This window comes from Liolophura sinensis, chromosome 1 (assembly GCF_032854445.1).
Source record: "Liolophura sinensis isolate JHLJ2023 chromosome 1, CUHK_Ljap_v2, whole genome shotgun sequence".
NCBI lineage: Eukaryota > Metazoa > Mollusca > Polyplacophora > Chitonida > Chitonidae > Liolophura > Liolophura sinensis.
In genome coordinates this window covers 3,163,481-3,184,848 of record NC_088295.1, presented here as the reverse complement: position 1 = coordinate 3,184,848, position 21,368 = coordinate 3,163,481, and the positions used below count along the sequence as shown (strand labels likewise).

General features: G+C 42.1%; 2 protein-coding genes across 3 annotated transcripts; both read left to right on the top strand.

Annotated features, from left to right (window-relative positions):
* The first annotated feature begins 390 nt into the window (after positions 1 to 390).
* On the top strand, positions 391 to 8,813 carry LOC135482360 (uncharacterized). Of its 2 annotated transcripts, none has more exons than XM_064762301.1 (3): positions 391 to 1,910; positions 3,834 to 3,901; positions 7,953 to 8,813. In XM_064762301.1, the coding sequence occupies exons 1-3, from the start codon at positions 619 to 621 to the stop codon at positions 8,042 to 8,044; spliced, it is 1,452 nt and encodes a 483-aa protein (XP_064618371.1). In that variant the 5' UTR covers positions 391 to 618; the 3' UTR covers positions 8,045 to 8,813. The 2 variants fall into 2 exon arrangements, with proteins under 2 accessions (XP_064618371.1, XP_064618373.1); XM_064762303.1 differs by having other exon boundaries at positions 5,757 to 8,813.
* LOC135461739 (uncharacterized) lies at positions 8,356 to 21,280 on the top strand. The gene is made up of 4 exons (XM_064738963.1): positions 8,356 to 8,361; positions 17,520 to 17,595; positions 18,284 to 18,417; positions 19,608 to 21,280. Exons 1-4 carry the CDS (start codon positions 8,356 to 8,358, stop codon positions 19,839 to 19,841), a joined length of 450 nt encoding a protein of 149 aa, XP_064595033.1. The 3' UTR covers positions 19,842 to 21,280.
* Positions 21,281 to 21,368: the final 88 nt, after the last annotated feature.

The following is a 21,368-nucleotide window of genomic DNA, read 5'->3' as shown; positions in this document are numbered from 1 at the left end:
ATCAGAAATGAAGGATCCAGTGAACAAGTTAGATGTGAACCTAGTGAGCCTTTGAGAAATGAAGGATCTAGTGAACAAGTAGGAAGTGAAGGAAACAGTGAACATGTTAGATATCAACCTTGTAAACATGTGAGAAATGAAGAATCCAGTAAGCTTGTGAGAAATAAAGAACCTATTGAACATGTGAGAAGTGAAGAATCCCTTGATGATGGCAGGTGTGAAGAATCCATTGAACAAGTGAAACGTGAAGGATCCAGTGAACAATTGAGAAGTGAAGAATCTGTTGAACAAGTAGAAAGAGAAGAATCAAGAAATCAAGTGAAGAGTGAAAAATCAGATGAATATACTGGAAGTGAAAGATCCAGTGGACATGTGAGAAGTGAAGGATCCAGTGGACATGTGAGAAGTGAAGGATCCAGTGGACATGTGAGAAGTGAAAGATCCAGTGGACATGTGAGAAGTGAAAGATCCAGTGGACATGTGAGAAGTGAAGGATCCAGTGGACATGTGAGAAGTGAAGGATCCAGTGGACATGTGAGAAGTGAAGGATCCAGTGGACATGTGAGAAATGAAGGATCCAGTGGACATGTGAGAAGTGAAAGATGCAATCAGTATACAATGGCTGAAGGATTAAATAAATCTTTGAAAAGGGAAGCATCTGCCGAACAAATTAAACATGATGGATCCAGTGACCATTTACCAACTGAAGGATTCAGAGAACATATAATAAGTGAAGGATGCAGTGAATATTTGAAAAGTGATGGATCCAGTGGGCAAACACAATCATTAGAAGATGCTAACTGTTACATCAAGGATGTCTACAAGGAGATACCAAAAACTTCAACAGCACACTGCACCAATCAGGAGGAGGTTTTAACACATGGAAATACCGAGGTCTTACCTGTACCAGTCACACCTGTGGCTGATAGAAGCAACAAACATTTCTCCAGCAACTCCAGAAACCTACAGTCAGAGAGTATAGATAACCTCACTCACAGTGAACCTTTGACCTCTGTTGGTATGAGTAAAGGAAAGATTCATGAGATTAAAAACTTTAATGGTATGACAGAGGGTGAATCTGCCGAAGTAGATGATGTGACTCAGGCAAAGATTCATGAGATTAAAGACTTTAGTGGTATGACAGAGGGTGAATCTGCCGAAGTATATGATGTGACACAGGCAAAGATTCATGAGATTAAGGACTTCAGTGATATGACAGAGGGTGAATCTGCCAAAGTAGATGATGTGACTCAGGCAAAGATTCATGAGATTAAAAACTTTAGTGGTATGACAGAGGGTGAATCTGCTGAAGTAGATGATGTGACACAGGCAAAGATTCATGAGATTAAGGACTTCAGTGATATGACAGAGGGTGAATCTGCTGAAGTAGATGATGTGACACAGGCAACGATTCATGAGATTAAGGACTTCAGTGATATGACAGAGGGTGAATCTGCTGAAGTATATGATGTGACACAGGCAAAGATTCATGAGATTAAGGACTTCAGTGATATGACAGAGGGTGAATCTGCTGAAGTAGATGATGTGACACAGGCAACGATTCATGAGATTAAGGACTTCAGTGATATGACAGAGGGGGAACTCTCAGAAGCAATTGATGGTGTTTCCCTCAGTGGCCAGGACATGTGTGAAGCAGTGGCTAATTTGGCTGGTTACAACTCTGAGGCATCTAGGGGAGTTATCCTTCCAGTTCAAGGACTGAGGAGTACATATCCAGACTCATGTATAAGTGAGATGAACTGGAGTATGAAGGAGGGACACCTGATCCAGCTAGAGGGGCTGCCGATTAGTGCTGACCTCCAGGTGCTCGAGGACTTGGTGGCATCCTACGGGAGCATTCTAAGACGGGAGGTGCTGTCAGTGAACGGACAGCTCTTTGTTAGATACAGGTAAGAGGGCACTATAGAGGTACAATTTGTCTACAAAGACAGGTACTCTTGGTTAGAGAAATGTGTATTGCATAAAATAGAGGTATACTGTGTTCAATAGAATTTGTCTGGCGTACACATAGGCCTTAAAGGCTTCAACTGTTTGTCAGGTGTAGATATATGTAAGGTACATGTATGTCAGATATGGGCATGATTTGTCAGGTGTAGGTAAGGTACATGTATGTCAGATATGGGCATGGTTTGTCAGGTGTAGGTAAGATATCTAAGATATTGGCATGGTTTGTCAGGTGTACATGTGGGTAAGGTATGTCAGATATAGGCATGGTTTGTCAGGTGTACATGTGGGTAAGGTATGTCAGATATAGGCATGGTTTGTCAGGTGTACATGTGGGAAAGGTATGTCAAATATGGGGCATGGTTTGTCAATTGTAGGTAAGATATGGGGCATGGTTTGTCAGGTGTAGGTAAGGTATGTCAGATGTGGGTATGATTTGTCAGGTGTAGGTAAGGTATGCCAGATATGAGCATGGTTTGTTAGGTATAGGTAAGGTATGTCAAATATGGGGCATGGTTTGTCAATTGTAGGTAACATATGGGGCATGGTTTGTCAGGTGTAGGTAAGGTATGCCAGATATGGGCATGGTTTGTTAGGTATAGGTAAGGTATGTCAAATATGGGGCATGGTTTGTCAATTGTAGGTAACATATGGGGCATGGTTTGTCAGGTGTAGGTAAGGTATGCCAGATATGGGCATGGTTTGTTAGGTATAGGTAAGGTGTGCCAGATATGAGCATGGTTTGTTAGGTATAGGTAAGGTATGTCAAATATGGGGCATGGTTTGTCAATTGTAGGTAACATATGGGGCATGGTTTGTCAGGTGTAGGTAAGGTATGCCAGATATGGGCATGGTTTGTTAGGTATAGGTAAGGTATGTCAAATATGGGGCATGGTTTGTCAATTGTAGGTAACATATGGGGCATGGTTTGTCAGGTGTAGGTAAGGTATGCCAGATATGGGCATGGTTTGTTAGGTATAGGTAAGGTATGTCAAATATGGGGCATGGTTTGTCAGGTGTAGGTAAGGTATGTCAGATGTGGGTATGATTTGTCAGGTATAGGTAAGGTATGCCAGATATGAGCATGGTTTGTTAGGTATAGGTAAGGTATGTCAAATATGGGGCATGGTTTGTCAATTGTAGGTAACATATGGGGCATGGTTTGTCAGGTGTAGGTAAGGTATGCCAGATATGGGCATGGTTTGTCAGGTGTAGGTAAGGTATGTCAAGTATAGGCATGGTTTGTCAGGTATAGGTAAGGTATGTCAGATATGAGCACAGTTTGTCAAGTGTATGGAAGGTATGTCAGAAAAGGGCATAGTTTGTCAGGTGTAGTTAAGGTATGTCAGATATGGAGCATGGTTTGTTAGGTGTAGGTAACTGTAAGCTAGATATGGAGCATGGTTTGTCAGGTGGAGTTAAGATATGGGGCATGGTTTGTCAGGTGTAGGTAAGGTATGTCAGATATGGGCATGGTTTGTCAGGTGTAGGTAAGTTATGTCAGAAAAGGGCATAGTTTGTCAGGTGTAGGTAAGTTATGTCAGATATGGGCATAGTTTGTCAGGTGTAGGTAAGTTATGTCAGAAAAGGGCATAGTAAGTCAGGTGTAGGTAAGATATGTCAGAAAAGGGCATAGTTTGTCAGGTGTAGGTAAGTTATGTCAGAAAAGGGCATAGTTTGTCAGGTGTAGGTAAGGTATGTCGGATGTATGTTAAATAATGAAGTTAGGAAGTGTTTTTGTTCATTGGAAGCTCGAAAAAGTTGCACTGACTTCAAAAGCTGTTTCAAGATTGGTGCATTGCATTTTCATCCTATGATTTTTCACTTACCTAGTTATGTGTAATTTACTGCTGGTTGTACTGTTTCAGGTTAGAAAGTGAGGAAGCGTGTAATTTTGCTGTGGAGTGTCTTCATGACTCGGACTGCATTTATCCAGGTAATAGTAATGGTTGTTTTCAGCATCCCTACAATACCCATGACTAGGACTGTCATCATCATTCATGGTAGATTTGGTATTGATTATGCTGTTTAGCTCAGCTGGGTTTATCAGTGACAATAATGAACTGCTTGGAGATGGATTGTAGACTGGTGAGTGGTGTATACAGGGGCTGGTGAGTGGTGTATACAGGTGGTGCTGGTGAGTCCTGTATACAGGGGCTGGTGTGTGGTGTATACAGGTGCTGGTGAGTCCCTGTATACAGGGGCTGGTGTGTGGTGTATACAGGGGCTGGTGAGTGGTGTATGCAGGGGCTGGTGAGTGGTGTATACAGGGGCTGGTGAGTGGTGTATATAGGGCTGGTGAGTGGTGTACAGGGGCTGGTGTGTGGTGTGTACAGGGGCTGGTGAGTAGTGTATACAGGGGCTGGTGTGTGGTGTGTACAGGCTTGGTGTGTGGTATATACAGGGGCTGGTGAGTGGTGTATACAGGGGCTGGTGAGTGGTGTATACAGGGGCTGGTGAGTGGTGTGTACAGGGGCTGGTGTGTGGTGTGTACATAGGCTGATGTGGTGTATACAGGGGTTGGTGTGTGGTGTATACAGGGGCTGGTGAAGGGTGTGTACAGGGGCTGGTGTGTGGTGTGTACAGGGGTTGGTGATGGTGTGTACAGGGGCTGGTGAGTGGTGTATACAGGGGCTGGTGACTGGTGAATACAGGGGCTGGTGAGTGGTGTATGCAGGGGCTGATGAGTGGTGTGTGCAGGGGCTGGTGTGTGGTGTGTACAGGGGTTGGTGAGTGGTGTGTACAGGGCTGGTGAGTGGTGTATACAGGGGCTGGTGAGTGGTGAATACAGGGGCTGGTGAGTGGTGTATGCAGGGGCTGATGAGTGGTGTGTGCAGGGGCTGGTGTGTGGTGTATACAGGGGCTGGTGAGTGGTGTATACAGGGGCTGATGAGTAGTGTATACAGGGGCTGGTGTGTGGTGTATACAGGGGCTGGTGAGTGGTGTATACAGGGGCTGGTGAGTGGTGTGTACAGGGGCTGGTGTGTGGTGTATACAGGGGCTGGTGAGTGGTGTATACAGGGGCTGGTGAGTGGTGTATACAGGGGCTGGTGTGTGGTGTGTACAGGGGCTGGTGAGTGGTGTATACAGGGGCTGATGAGTAGTGTATACAGGGGCTGGTGAGTGGTGTATACAGGGGTTGGTAAGTGGTGTATACAGGGGCTGGTGAGTGGTGTATGCAGGGGCTGATGAGTGGTGTGTGCAGGGGCTGGTGTGTGGTGTATACAGGGGCTGGTGAGTGGTGTATACAGGGGCTGGTGAGTGGTGTACACAGGGGCTGGTGAGTGGTGTATACAGGGGCTGGTGTGGGAGGTGAATTATGAGAGGGATGAGGCCTTGCGTGTTGCGGATCTGTCACTGCATGTATCTAGTGACATAAAGGAGGATTTTAGCAATGTAATATTGACATTTTCGTGTCAATGATCTAGTTGGCATACATAATATAACACGGGATACAATTACAGAGAAATAATAGTAAAAATTGTGCATGTGTATGCCAAGGATAGGAGTCAACCCAGATAATGGGAGTAAAAACTTGGCATTATTATTCTCCAGGTATTGACAGATAATGTATGAATTTCACCAGATCAGGACAGTTGTAGACTAGCACATAGTTAATATCACAAAAGTTAATGGGAACCATTTCAGGATAGGGTTTCATTTTTCACTCAGTGACTACAGCAGATCTGGATACTTTTGATATGTTCAACTATGTTCAATAATGTAGTAGGTTAAAGAATAAGGGCGTATCTCATTTTTTATTGAATTAAACCCTCTTTTCTGTTACTTAGAAGCCACATCCGTCTTGATCTGCATGCGGGTATAAGCTAGCTACCATAGAACCTCGCTACCATAGAACCTCCTTGCTGTGGAACCTTGTTACCATCGAATGTTGTCAACATGGAACCCTGTGTTGGTTCCCTGTTACTTGGGAAACCTGTCACTGTTGATCCCTCTCATCATGGAATCTGTGAAGCCTTGTTACCATGGATCCATGTCACCTGGAAATCTTGTCACTGTGGATCCCTGTCGTTGTGAATCCCTGTCACTTAGGAATCTTGTCAATGTGGATCCTTCTCACCTTGGATGTCCGCTGTCATGGATCCTGTCACAGTGGATATTTTGTCACTGTGGATCCTTATGACATGGGAATCTCGTCACTGTGGATCTTTCTTACCATGGAACCTGTGATCCTTTGTCATTGTGGAGCTTTGTTACCACAGATCCTTGTCACCTTAGATCCCTGTCACTTGAGAATTTTGTCACTGTGGATACCTTTCACCATGGATCCTTGTCACCTTGGAATCTAGTCACTGTGGATCCTTCTCACCATATGACCTGTGAATCCTTGTTACAACTGTTGAACTTTGTTACCATAGATCCCTGTCACCTGGGAATTTTGTCACTATGGATCTCTGTCAGCATGGATCTTTCTCACCTTGGATCCCTTTCACCTTAGAATCTTGTGATTATGGATCCATGTCACCTGGAGCTCTTGTCACCACAGATCCTTGTCACCGAAGATCCTTGTCACCGAGGATCCCTGTCTCCTGGGAATCTTGTCACCTGGGAATCTTGTCGTCGTGGATCGCTGTCACCTTTAATCTTTTTTACCATGGATCCTTGTCACTTTGGATCCCTGTCACCTGGGAATCTTGTCACTGTGGATCCTTTTCACCTTGGATCTCTTTCACCTGGGAATATTGTCACTGTGGATACTTGTAGTTGTAGCTGCCACAGCTATAACAGTTGTCACCGTTTCGCAACATTTCATTTCTGATGACTTCTTTCTGAAGGTAGATATCTGCCCACGTGTGGCACTTCTGTTCAGCCTGTTAATGAGTTATCCAGAGGATCCACATATCCACATATATCAGAGGAGAAGTACAGGATACCAGGTTACTGACCAGATCAGGAATGAGTGATTGTGCTTCAAGAAGAAATTGGATATCTACACTGATTTTAAAATTTTAAGATTTTAAAAACTTTTTCACATAGACACGAGGCCTACACAGTCTTAACCCAGTGCCTTGTACGGTATCGTTTTGATGAAATGTACTTAAAGCTGAAAACTTTCAAAAACTTTTTAATCCAGTTGTAAAGGTATAAAACATGCAGGGAAATGCAGAAATGGGTGATATTTATTGTGATATGTTTTTTTTGTATCTCAAGCTTGTCTGGCTCTCCAGCTACAAGCGGTTACATGATGTCCCATGTGGCATGCTGAAATAACAAGTTATTATTATCACTTTTTCGTGATTGAGTTGAATTTTACGAAGGTAACAGGTCTCCACCAGGTGTTAGTCATTAGGGTTTGGCATTTTTCTTGAGGTACCTTGTTTTTTCTGGTTTTATATGTTTAGGATTTCCTTATGACACTTTTGATGCTAACATAGACCTATAACAGCTGAGTGACTAGGATTTCATTGTTGTTGCTTCTGAAGAGCTTTATTTCGAGAGAGTAAACGAAAGTGTAAGGCCTGGTGCAGCAGTTTGTCTTATATTTGGATTGAGTGCTTGTAATATTTTTCTTCTTGCGTGAAAGCAGAAAATATGGGTGTACCTAATGGGATTTAAGGCTTTAGGCAAAGTCAGTTGCTGGAGAGTTATTACGGTGCTTTAATTACATCATTGGTTTAATGGTGTAATGTTAACAAATGTACAATTTTTTGTTATTATTTCTCTGTAATTTTATCCACATTTATATTATTTCATTTGAATCTGTACCACAGTCTGAAACAGACATTCATTTTGTTAAACTATATCCACATTGACCAATCTATCAGCCTTGTGGTATCTGGTGTGCATTTTCTCTGAAAATAAGGTCATTGTTACGACTGCTGCGCCGTCCACGTGTAGAAAAACTTTAAATACACAGATATCATTCAATAATGATGGAACGTTTCTGCATTATGTACACGAATAATGTTTATTGTTTGTTTGATTGATACTTTACACGATACTAAAGACTTTTTCTCTAATACCAGTGTGGAGTAATCTTCCCCCCATTGACATAGTCACCGCTAAGACCGGATTCGAGGCTGCGAAGTTAGAGGCCCATTGGATGCTGGCAGACTAAAACTTCACAAGTGAGCCGAAGTGACCAGCGCTTTGATTTCATGAACCAGCCACACTCCTCAGGTTTGCTGCCGTATGACCTTGTAATATACAATATATCACCCATGGTGCTCCCGAGAAAAGGCAGGTTTGCTGCCGTATATCCTTGGATTACTCGGCGTAACGCCCAAGGTGTACCCTAGAAAAAGGGGTTTGGTGACGTATGACCTTGGATTACACAGTGTAACACTCAAGTTGTACCCTGGAAAATGCAGGTTTGCTGCCGTATATCCTTAGATTACACAGTGTAACGCCCAAGGTGTACCGTGGAGAATGCAGGTTAGTTGCCCTATATCCTTGGATTACACAGCGTAAGGCCCAAGGTATACCCAGGAAAATGCAGGTTGGCGGCCGTATATCCTTTAAGGCACAATGTAACGCCCAAAGTGTACCCGGGTAAATGCAAGTGTGCTGCCGTTTGACCTTGGGATACACAGTATAACACTGAAGGTGCACCCGAGAAGAGGTTGACATGACTCTGGAAAATGCGGCATCCAAGAAAAGACACCCCAGAAGGCTACACTTCGACACATCCTGTCTTTTCTCCTTAAAGTTAGACAGTTCACTCATTTTGGCCTCTGGTATTACTTCAGTTCAGTGAGGGGAAGAAACTTCACGAGACCTTTCCACGTCAAACCCGTGGAAAATTGTTGTTGTCCCAGCTGGCAGCCCGTTCAAGTCGGTGAACAAAATCCAGCTCAAGTGATTTGACTGTGACTTTGGTCTGAATGTTTACCTGACACTTAGGGAAGTTTTCGTTTGCCTGGTTTAATCCAATCATAAACCTGGCCTCATAAAAATTCAATATTCTTGAGTATTGATCTCCGATGAAAAGAAGAAAAAAACTTATGAACATACATTTATAGAGCGTATGGTCGCGTTCAGCCAGTCCAAATTTCGTGACAGGTGTGTTTATATGACGCCTTTTAAACTAATGGACTTTTCCAGGAGTAAGGAAATGCAGGCCAGGCGTCTCTGTTTACCTGTCTGGGGTGGTACTCGTGTGTGGAGTGGTTGCCGCTCAGTGTGGCGAGAATAAGGCTTAAGCAAAATACTTCAATGCTTTCAGTGATACTTGTCGGCGACTCGTTTTTTTCCGTTTTAACCATACGTGATTTACGTGTGACATCGGCATCACAGAGCCCAGTCTGTCACAAGGACACCATTGTAGACACAAGAGATCACTCCTCGCGTTTTTTGCCAAAAATACACGTATTTCTTTTGACAGTGCACACTTAATGATGATTTATTGAGAAACACATTTTAATGTACATCCAGAGCAATAACAGAGCTCTGCAGTTATTTAAAGTTTGAAATATGAATGACTTTCCAGCTGTACAGGGTTTCTATAGTTGTTTGTAAAAACTTCTACCAGCACCAACAGCCCAATAAAGAAGGGTTTAACATGATGAAAGTTTAGTTCTATCTAATAGGACAAAGTGCCATGACCGATTAGGTCAGATTAAGCTGGGGCAATCTTGTAAGATAATCTGACAAGGCCAGTGGAAATTGGAGGACGTCATCACATAACGACCCAGTAGGGTTAAAAATAATCTCCACTCTGAGTAGTAAGATTTTTGAAAAGATGTTTAACTGGACTTGAACGTTATCTATAATTTGTGTACTGAAGTTAAATTTCACTCAAGTCTGAAATAAACATGTCGTTGTGAGTTTTTCATCTCTGCTCTCGCGTCTAAAAGGCAAACGAAATAAGTTTACGGAGAATGTCCGTCGGTTGGCACAGTTTATGTGAACACAAAGGAAGGGAGTTTCCGCATTACTTATTTTCCAAACGTGTAGTAAGCGACTGTAACGTCAGCCATTAAAATTCCAGCTCTCTAATGTTTAAATTAGATGATCTAATTCAGAAATCTGGTGCTGCATTTATGCCCGTTGTGGCATTATACATCTTAATTACATCTCAGTATTTTCCTTTGAATTTCGTCTAAATCCCCGAGAGTCCAACAACATAATTGCCCTCTTGAAATCGACCGGTCTTTGAGTTTGACGGAGGGTTGATTAAACAGATCGGGGGGTTCGCGCCAGGCTGAATCAACCACGCTCCAGTGTTAATTGACTTCAGGCTATCGCCATAGCAACAGCCACCTACAGAGTCGCACTGGTAGTTCATCGGTCTGAGAGAGACTCGGCTTTACGAGTAGGCGAAGATCGGAGGCACCAGGTGTTCAGGACCGTTAGCATCACGATTTCACTCGTAATCTTTACAGGCCCCTCACACCCATAAGTTCCAAGTCGTATTTCGGTCTTTTCCCGCTGCTTGGAGGTAGCCTGTAGGAGCCTCAAGTGGTATAGATTTTGATAATTTGTTTACTTTTCAACTTGTGGATGTACCTTACCAGAGGCACCTGACATGACAGAACCATGTGACTTGACGCGATCAGTGTGACACGGGCCGATGGGGTACCTGTGAGACCGATCTTTACTTGGGGCACCTGAGAGTTTCGGACAGCTGGGGAGGAGACAATAATGATATTCTGGTTGCTGTTTTCATGATGTTGGCATGATATAAATATGGAGTTACGCCGTCTTCCGTGCCTGATGTTAACTCTAACTTTGTACGGATACCTGACCACAGGTGGGTGATCTTTAATCCTTTGTTTTTTTTTTGTGTTTTTTCTGCTTTTTAGAAAAACACAAAGGGATATTTTATCATGACTAGAAACAAAGATTTTTTTGTTCGGTATCACTGGCTGAAATCTCAACCTACAGTAGACGTTTCTCACTAATAGAATGGACGAAGAACGGTGAACGGAGAAACATTTGGCTGATGGTGTTGAGGACAACGAAAATGAATGAATATAGAATGTCAGAATAAACAATTAAATCATACCAATGGTTCACGTGTCAGGTTAATGGTTTCACTGAACTGAATTCGCTGAAAACTTTCTGTTCTGCCTTTCATAAATCGCATGGCAGGACCTATTTGTATCAATGTGTCATTACAATATTATTTAGACAATGCCGTTACTCACATTTCTGTACTTAAGAATATAAAGACACACATATAGACTGCTCCTTGTCGTAGCAGAAACCATTTACAACACAGTCAAATTTGGACATGAATCTCTTCGCTGCGGGTCGCTTGGGTACTGGTCTGACGAAATATTACATACAGATAACAACTCTTATTTACTGTTGGTTTTGATATAGGACTATTTATTTAACTGTTGAGGTTCCTCGCCGACTTTAATGATTACAGCACAGGCCTGTCCGCCATTGGCTGCACCCGCTGCAGCACGGAGTCGGGAGTTTTGTCATGTAGTTGACGAAGTGCCACCGTTTTTTTCTTGTGCCTATCTCTGCCTGGTGACCTCCAATCATAATCCTGAGAGCCGTCATATTAGTGAAAATTAACAAACGTGTTGACTAAGATGTAAACGAATGATAAATTTGTTCCGAAAAGCACATTTAATTGTTATAAAAAAGATTTCATGAAGTACCCTAAGAATGTCTAGGACTAACTCAATGACAACACCTTTTGAGTATTATTATTTCATTGCTCATCGCCAAAATGCTATAATAAGAACGGTTTATGGGCATTTTCATTTACAAATAAAAACATTCATCCAAAATGGAGCTCCGCTCGAATGTCAAGCTTTTACCTCACAGTTTACATTATTTATCATAGTTAAAAAAAACAAAACAAAAAAAAATATTGTTTTTTCTCTATTTTACATGCGTCTGTTACAGCATTGCTTGGGGTGTTGAACACCGGTGTATTGGGTCAAACTTTGAACGTCACAGGTAAGTACATGCTTGCACGTACACCAATGCACACTTCTCTTGTCGTTGTATTGTGTCAAACTTTGAACGTCACAGGTAAGTACATGCTTCCACGTCCATCAATGTACACTTTTCTTGTCGTTTTTAGTTTCCTGTTATGTATTCATTCGCAAGTATAAGTACACTTATACAACAACACAGGTCGATGGATGGATGGAAAACTACACCTGGCTTACTGTAACTTTTGTCGGTATCGTCTATACATACAGCAACACAGGTCGATGAATGGATGGAAAACTACACCTGACTTACTGTTACTTTTCTCGGTATCGTCTATACATATAGCAACACAGGTCGATGAATGGATGGAAAACTACACCTGACTTACTGTAACTTTTGTCTGTATCGTCTATATATACAGCAACACAGGTCGATGGATGGATGGAAAACTACACCTGACCTAAAGTAACTTTTGTCGCTATCGTCTATACATACAACAACACAGGTCGATGGATGGATGGAAAACTACACCTGACCTAAAGTAACTTTTGTCGCTGTCGTCTATATATACAACAACACAGGTCGATGGATGGATGGAAAACTACACCTGACTTACTGTAACTTTTGTCTGTATCGTCTATATATACAGCAACACAGGTCGATGAATGGATGGAAAACTACACCTGATTTACTGTAACTTTTGTCGGTATCGTCTATACATACAGCAACACAGGTCGATGGATGGATGGAAAACTACACTTGACCTAAAGTAACTTTTGTCGCTATCGTCTATATATACAACAACACAGGTCGATGGAAGGATGGAAAACTACACCTGACTTACCGTAACTTTTGTCTGTATCGTCTATACATACAGCAACACAGGTCGATGGATGGATGGAAAACTACACCTGACTTACTGTAACTTTTGTCTGTATCGTCTATATATACAGCAACACAGGTCGATGAATGGATGGAAAACTACACCTGACTTACTGTAACTTTTGTCGGTATCGTCTATACATACAGCAACACAGGTCGATGGATGGATGGAAAACTACACTTGACCTAAAGTAACTTTTGTCGCTATCGTCTATATATACAACAACACAGGTCGATGGAAGGATGGAAAACTACACCTGACTTACCGTAACTTTTGTCTGTATCGTCTATACATACAGCAACACAGGTCGATGGATGGATGGAAAACTACACCTGACTTACTGTAACTTTTGTCTGTATCGTCTATATATACAGCAACACAGGTCGATGAATGGATGGAAAACTACACCTGACTTACTGTAACTTTTGTCGGTATCGTCTATACATACAGCAACACAGGTCGATGGATGGATGGAAAACTACACCTGACTTACTGTAACTTTTGTCTGTATCGTCTATACATACAGCAACACAGGTCGATGGATGGATGGAAAACTACACCTGACTTACTGTAACTTTTGTCTGCATCCTCTATACATACAGCAACACAGGTCGATGAATGGATGGAAAACTACACCTGACTTACTGTTACTTTTCTCGGTATCGTCTATACATACAGCAACACAGGTCGATGAATGGATGGAAAACTACACCTGACTTACTGTAACTTTTGTCGGTATCGTCTATACATACAGCAACACAGGTCGATGGATGGATGGAAAACTACACTTGACCTAAAGTAACTTTTGTCGCTATCGTCTATATATACAACAACACAGGTCGATGGAAGGATGGAAAACTACACCTGACTTACCGTAACTTTTGTCTGTATCGTCTATACATACAGCAACACAGGTCGATGGATGGATGGAAAACTACACCTGACTTACTGTAACTTTTGTCTGTATCGTCTATATATACAGCAACACAGGTCGATGAATGGATGGAAAACTACACCTGACTTACTGTAACTTTTGTCGGTATCGTCTATACATACAGCAACACAGGTCGATGGATGGATGGAAAACTACACCTGACTTACTGTAACTTTTGTCTGTATCGTCTATACATACAGCAACACAGGTCGATGGATGGATGGAAAACTACACCTGACTTACTGTAACTTTTGTCTGCATCCTCTATACATACAGCAACACAGGTCGATGAATGGATGGAAAACTACACCTGACCTAAAGTAACTTTTGTCTGTATCGTCTATATATACAACAACACAGGTCGATGTATAAAAAAGATGTACACTTATCTTACAGTCATGTTTTGTATATTCTCTGCAGATGCATTAATAACACAAGGAATTGAATGGAAGGACACTACACTTACTTTACTGCAGTGTTGTCTAGTATCCCGTGTGCACACAGTAAGACAAGTACATGAATGGAAGAAACTAGTTCTACACTTATCTGTACGTAATTATCCCTGTGCATTCAGCAACACAGATAGATGGATAAAAGGAGCTAGGCCTACACTTATCTATCGTTAAAGTTGGTCACTACCCTCGTGTATTCAGCAACACAGATAGATGGATAAAAGGAGCTAGGCCTACACTTATCTATCGTTAAAGTTGGTCACAACCCTCGTGTATTCAGCAACACAGATAGATGGATAAAAGGAGCTAGGCCTACACTTATCTATCGTTAAAGTTGATCAATACCCTTGTGTATTCAGCAACACAGATACATGTATGGAAGGAACTAGGCCTACACTTATCTATCAGTAACGTTGTTCCCTACCCATGTGTATATATGAACACGCTTACATGAATGGAAGGAACTAGGCCTACACTTATCTATCGTTAATGTTGGTCACTACCCTTGTGTATTAAGCAACACAGATACATGAATGGAAGGAGCTAGGCCTACACTTATCTATCACTAACGTTGGTCACTACCCTTGTGTATTAAGCAACACAGATACATGAATGAAAGGAACTAGGCCTACACTTATCTATAAGTAACATTGGTCACTATCCCTGTGTATTCAGCAACGAAGATACATGTATGAAAAAGGTAGGCCTACACTTATCTATTGTCAAAGTTGGTCACTACCGTTATATATTCAGCAACACAGATACTTGAATGAAAGGAGCTAGGCCTACACTTATCTATCAGTAACGTTGGTCACTACCCTTGTGTATTCAGCAACACAGATACATGAATGAAAGGAACTAGGCCTACACTTATCTATAAGTAACATTGGTCACTATCCCTGTGTATTCAGCAACACAGATACATGTATGAAAAAGGTAGGCCTACACTTATCTATCGTCAAAGTTGGTCACTACCGTTATATATTCAGCAACACAGATACATGAATGAAAGGAACTAGGCCTACACTTATCTATCAATAACGTTGTTCACTACCCTTGTGTATTAAGCAACACAGATACGTGTATGGAATGAACTAGGCCTACACTTATCTATCAGTAACGTTGTTCACTACCCTTATGTATTAAGCAACACAGATAAATGAATAGAAGGAACTAGGCCTACACTTATCTATCAATAACGTTGTTCACTACCCTTGTGTATTCAGCAACACAGATACATAGATGGAAGGAAACTAGGCCTACACTTATCTACCAATAACGTTGTTCACTACCCTTGTGTATTGAGCCTAACACATACATGAATGGAAGGAAACTAGGCCTACACTTATCTATCAATAACGTTGGTCACTGCCCTTGTGTATTGGGCAGAACAAGTACATGGATGTAAGGAACTAGGCCCACACTTATCTACCAATAACGTTGTTCACTACCCTTGTGTATTAAGCAACACAGATACATGAATGGAAGGAAACTAGGCCTACACTTATCTACCAATAACGTTGGTCACTACCCTTGTGTATTCAGCAACACAGATACATACATGGAAGGAAACTAGGCCTAAACTCATCTACCAATAACGTTGGTCACTACCCTTGTGTATTCAGCAACACAGATACATACATGGAAGGAAACTAGGCCTACACTTATCTACCAATAACGTTGGTCACTACCCTTGTGTATTCAGCAACACAGATACATAGATGGAAGGAAACTAGGCCTACACTTATCTAACAATAACGTTGGTCACTACCCTGATGTATTCAGCAACACAGATACATAGATGGAAGGAAACTAGGCCTACACTTATCTATCAGTAACGTTTGTCACTACCCTTGTGTATTCAGCAACACAGATACATGAATGAAAGGAACTAGGCCTACATTTATCTATCACTAACGTTGGTCACTACCCTGATGTATTTAGCAACACAGATACATAGATGGAAGGAAACTAGGCCTACACTTATCTATCAATAAGGTTGGTCACTACTACCCTTGTGTATTGAGCAGAACAAATACATGGATGGAAGGAACTAGCCTCACACTTATCTATCAGTAACGCTGGTCACTACCCTGATGTATTCAGCAACACAGATACATAGATGGAAGGAAACTAGGCCTACACTTATCTATCAATAACGTTGGTCACTACTACCCTTGTGTATTGAGCAGAACAAATACATGGATGGAAGGCACTAGGCGTACACTTATCTATCAATAACGTTGGTCACTACTACCCTTGTGTATTGAGCAGAACAAATACATGGATGGAAGGCACTAGGCCTACACTTATCTATCAATAACGTTGGTCACTACCCTTATGTATTCAGCTATAGAGATTCATAAATGGAATGAACTAGGCCTACACTTATCTATCGTTAAAGTTGTTCACTAGCCTTGTGTATTCATCAACACAAATACATGAATGAAAGGAGCTAGGCTTACACTTATCTATCGTTAAAGTTGGTCACTACCCTTGTGTATTCAGCAACACAGATTCATAAATGGAAGGAACTAGGCCTACACTTATCTATCACTAACGTTGATCAATACCCTTGTGTATTCAGCAACACAGATACATGAATAGAAGGAACTAGGCCTACACTTATCTATCGTTAAAGTTGATCAATACCCTTGTGTATTCAGCAACACAGATACATGTATGGAAGGAACTAGGCCTACACTTATCTATCAGTAACGTTGTTCCCTACCCATGTGTATATATGAACACGCTTACATGAATGGAAGGAACTAGGCCTACACTTATCTTAATTAAGATATCAAATTTTAATGCCCACTTCAGACAAAAGAAATTGGTTCATTACGTGTAGATTAATATGCAAGTGTTTTATTATAATACATGTGACGTACATTCCGATGTTCATTTCACTTGTTTTTCAATCCCCGAGTTTTGCGTACCTGTGAAGTGTCTTAGAGGTCATCCTGTCTCCACTCTCTTTACAAACCACCCAAACCCCACCCTCTCCAGCCACACCTGGTTTGTACATGTTTAGTTTACTTGTAATAAAAAGTGAACTACTCAAGGGTTGAGCAGAAAGGCCGTCGATTCTGCCTAATCTGAATACAGGGTATTTTATGGGGATCGGGAAGGAGCCGTTAAGCCCCTACATCAGTACAAATCATTTAGCTTTTGATCGATCTTTTCCAATAGATCTGTTTATCCAAAGCTGCTACTTTAACCACCGGGAACGTCAGCATTGCCCTTTGTTGATTCTCACTGTTTGCTCTGCTACTCTATTCTACTCATTTATTTTCAACCAATTAGAGTAATGGGTTGTATTGACTGCGTACCTCACGCAGATATCGACACATCTCTCTGGCTCAGTCTGATTGGCTTTTAATCGATTTTCTCTCATGCAGGTTTTCCTCGGTGATTTCGTGAGTCATGGCGCTGTGCATTTGGGAAACATTCCTGTAATGAACGACAAAGCGAAGAAAACACTGTTTCTTTCCATTCAGGTTAAAACAGTTTTATAAAGAGATAACTGGATTGAATAGATTCAGAGGCAGTGCTGTTTTGTGTTGTAATTTCTGTGATTTGTAACTTTGACCTATAATTTTTAACGTTGCCTCAAATCACATCAAACTGTCGTTTTTCTAGACGTATACCGGTACCTGCTAGGCCCGCTGTTGACTTTTTGACCTTGTGTGTCACAGAAGCAGCGGACAGAATCTACCATGTACCACTGTTCTCAGCGTGACTACACTAGAGGGCTTATATATGTGACGAGTTTTGTAAATACCACGGCCTATGATCGATACAAAAGTCTCCCATGGCTATGCGGTTGAGTGGTTTGTAAGCCGTCTCTCCGGTTTCCCCACTCACGGGCTCCTTTCCAGGTGTGTTGCGACCGGGTGTGTGAGCCAATGCAGGCCGGCGGGCGGAAATTGAAATGTTATGTTCAGTGTTACCCATCACAACTAAGCCGACACCTCTACCGATGTTATAATCAGTAATGTGTGAAAAGTGAGGCTGTTTGACCAACCTTGCTCTGTGTACACGTGTAGCGTCGGGATGATCATAAACGAAGTGAAGAAAATAGCCAGTGTTTTATTTTGTCGATTTGAATAAACCTGCTACTCTCTTACGCTGGTATTATGACATACTGGTTCTCTATGTGTGTCTCTGCTTCCTTCTGTTCCTCAGCTTATTCCAATCTATCCTGTTATCAGTGCATGGAGAGCTTCCATAAGAAGGTTTGGTATCCATACACCGACTGTCAGAGGTTTCCAACCCGACTACACCTCAGGAGGTGCGGATTTTCTGATCGCTACTGTAAGGTGAGTCGAAATGACGATGTTAATGTATATATGATTGGTGTTTTACGCCCTACTCAAGAATACATTCAGTTATACACTTATGATGACGGGACATAAGGGGAGTCTAAATGCCGCTGTATAAAATCGGATGCATTGAATATCGTTAGGTGGGTCTAAATGCTGGTGTAGGGCTGGTCCGATGAATACCTTAAGGTGAGTGTAAATGCCGGTGTATGGCTAGTCCGATGAATACCGTAAGGTGAGTCTAAATGCCGCTGTAATGCTAATGTGAATAATTACTGCAAGGCACGTCTAAGGCTGAATAAGTTATGAAGTTAATATAAGATGATGAGTTCAACAATATGACTTTCACAGCTAAGCCTACTTTAAAGTGGCTATGATCATATTAACTTGACTTACAGAACTACTTTAAAGTACACGTAGATGTGATGGATATCTTCGGTAAAATACTGACAGACGTGCCGACTTGACAGGCGTGATGACGTGAGAGGCGTGACGACTTGACAGGCGTGGCGACTTGACATGCGTGATGACTTGACCGGCGTGACGACTTGCCAGGCGTGACGACTTGACAGGCGTGACGACTTGCCAGGCGCGGCAACTTGACAGGCGTGGCAACTCGACAGGCGTGGCGACTTGACAGGCGTGACAGTAATGTGGCAGACCGCTATTGAGATGCAGCTGTGATGTCAGAGAGATGGGCTTTACTCTTTCAGCGAGACAAGCTACTATTGTTGTTGCTTGCGTTGTTGTTGCTTTTGTAACAACCAGATGACCATATTTATCGGTAACTACTCCACCACTACTTGCTGACTCTGGTAAACACTAGAGTATGAGAGTAATACACATGTGTTGTTGTTGCTGGTGTAACAACCAGATGACCATATTTATCGGTAACTACTCCACCACTACTTGCTGACTCTGGTAAACACTAGAGTATGAGAGTAATACACATGTGTTGTTGTTGCTGGTGTAACAACCAGATGACCATATTTATCGGTAACTACTCCACCACTACTTGCTGACTCTGGTAAACACTAGAGTATGAGAGTAATACACATGTGTTGTTGTTGCTGGTGTAACAATTAGATGTCCATATTTATTGGTAACTACTCCACCACTACTTGCTGACTCTGGTAAACACTAGAGTATGAGAGTAATACACATGTGTTGTTGTTGTTTATTGGCAGGTTGAGCGGGTGGAGTGGAATGGCTATGTGGTGACTATGGAGCGAGGTTGTACGGACCTGTGTTACTGGGGTTGCCGCTATGAAGGCTTCGGTATAACAAGATTACGATGCACCTCTTGTTGTAACCAAGCTAATGGCTGTAACACGGACAACGGAGTGCTGGGGTCTACCCCACAGGATAGGGGCAGGTTCATCCCATGTGTGGCTGCTCTGATGGCAGTATTGTTGTGGTAGTGGACAGCTGAATGGAGAAGTCAGTGTTCTGACAATATGGCTACGGTTGTAGACAGCAGGAACAGACAGTTGGGATTACTGTTCTGACAATATGGCTACGGTGGTAGACGGCAGACACAGACAGTTGGGATCACTGTTCTGGCAATATTGCTACGGTGGTAGACAGCAGACAGAGACAGCTGGAGTCACTGCTCTGACAATATTGATGGGGTGATAGACAACAGACGCATACAACTGGGGTCACTGTTCTGGCCATTTTGATGGGGGTGGTAGACAACAGACACATACAACTGGGGTCACTGTTCTGATGATATTGCTACGGTAGTAAACAACAAACAGCTGGAGTCAATGTTCTGACAATATTGATGGAGTGATAGACAACAGACACATACCACTGGGGTCACTGTTCTGGCCATTTTGATGGGGGTGGTAGACAACAGACACATACAACTGGGGTCACTGTTCTGATGATATTGCTACAGTAGTAAACAACAGACAGCTGGACTCAATGTTCTGACAATATTGATGGAGTGATAGACAACAGACACATACCACTGGGGTCACTGTTCTGGCCATTTTGATGGGGGTGGTAGACAACAGACACATACAACTGGGGTCACTGTTCTGATGATATTGCTACGGTAGTAAACAACAGACAGCTGGACTCAATGTTCTGACAATATTGATGGAGTGATAGACAACAGACACATACCACTGGGGTCACTGTTCTGGCCATTTTGATGGGGGTGGTAGACAACAGACACATACAACTGGGATCACTGTTCTGATGATATTGATGGAGTGATAGACAACAGACACATACCACTGGATTCACTGCTCTGACAATATTGATGGAGTGATAGACAACAGACACATACCACTGGGGCTACTGTTCTGGCAATATTTCTATGGTGGTAGACAACAGTCAAAGGCAGGTGGAGTCACTGTTTTCACAATATTAATTGAGCGATAGACAACATATACAGGCAGCTGGAGTCACTGTTCTAACAATATTGCTATGGTAGTAAACAAAAGACACAGGTAGCTGGATTAGCTGGTTCTGACAATATTACTATCGAGGTAGACAGACATTACAAGCACCATGCGTCTATTTTCCTGTGTTACCACGCTTTGCCGTACCCGTGACCTGCATATTTTTCAACGATTAATCCTGACTGAAACAGGATTTGAAAATGGCTTGGTTTTTCTAGTCAATAGACCCCATGCCTCGGGATCACCAAGAGATATTTAGACGTAGGTCTAAAGTTCAGTTATTAAACTTTGTATGGTCCTTTCCGTTATTTTAGCTGGGCATTGTTTTGGAATAACTCATCCAGAATTTACATCGTCACACAATATTTTGACCTTTGTTACGTAAGAAATATAAATTTTAAAAAATAAAAATTTTGAAATTTTGGCATATGTCTAAGATGGCTTCGTGACCCCGGGGCCTGTCGCTTTAAACCATTTTGTGAAATTGTCGGTTTTGAATTCAAGCGCATGGGCGTACCAACACCTAGCTGAATG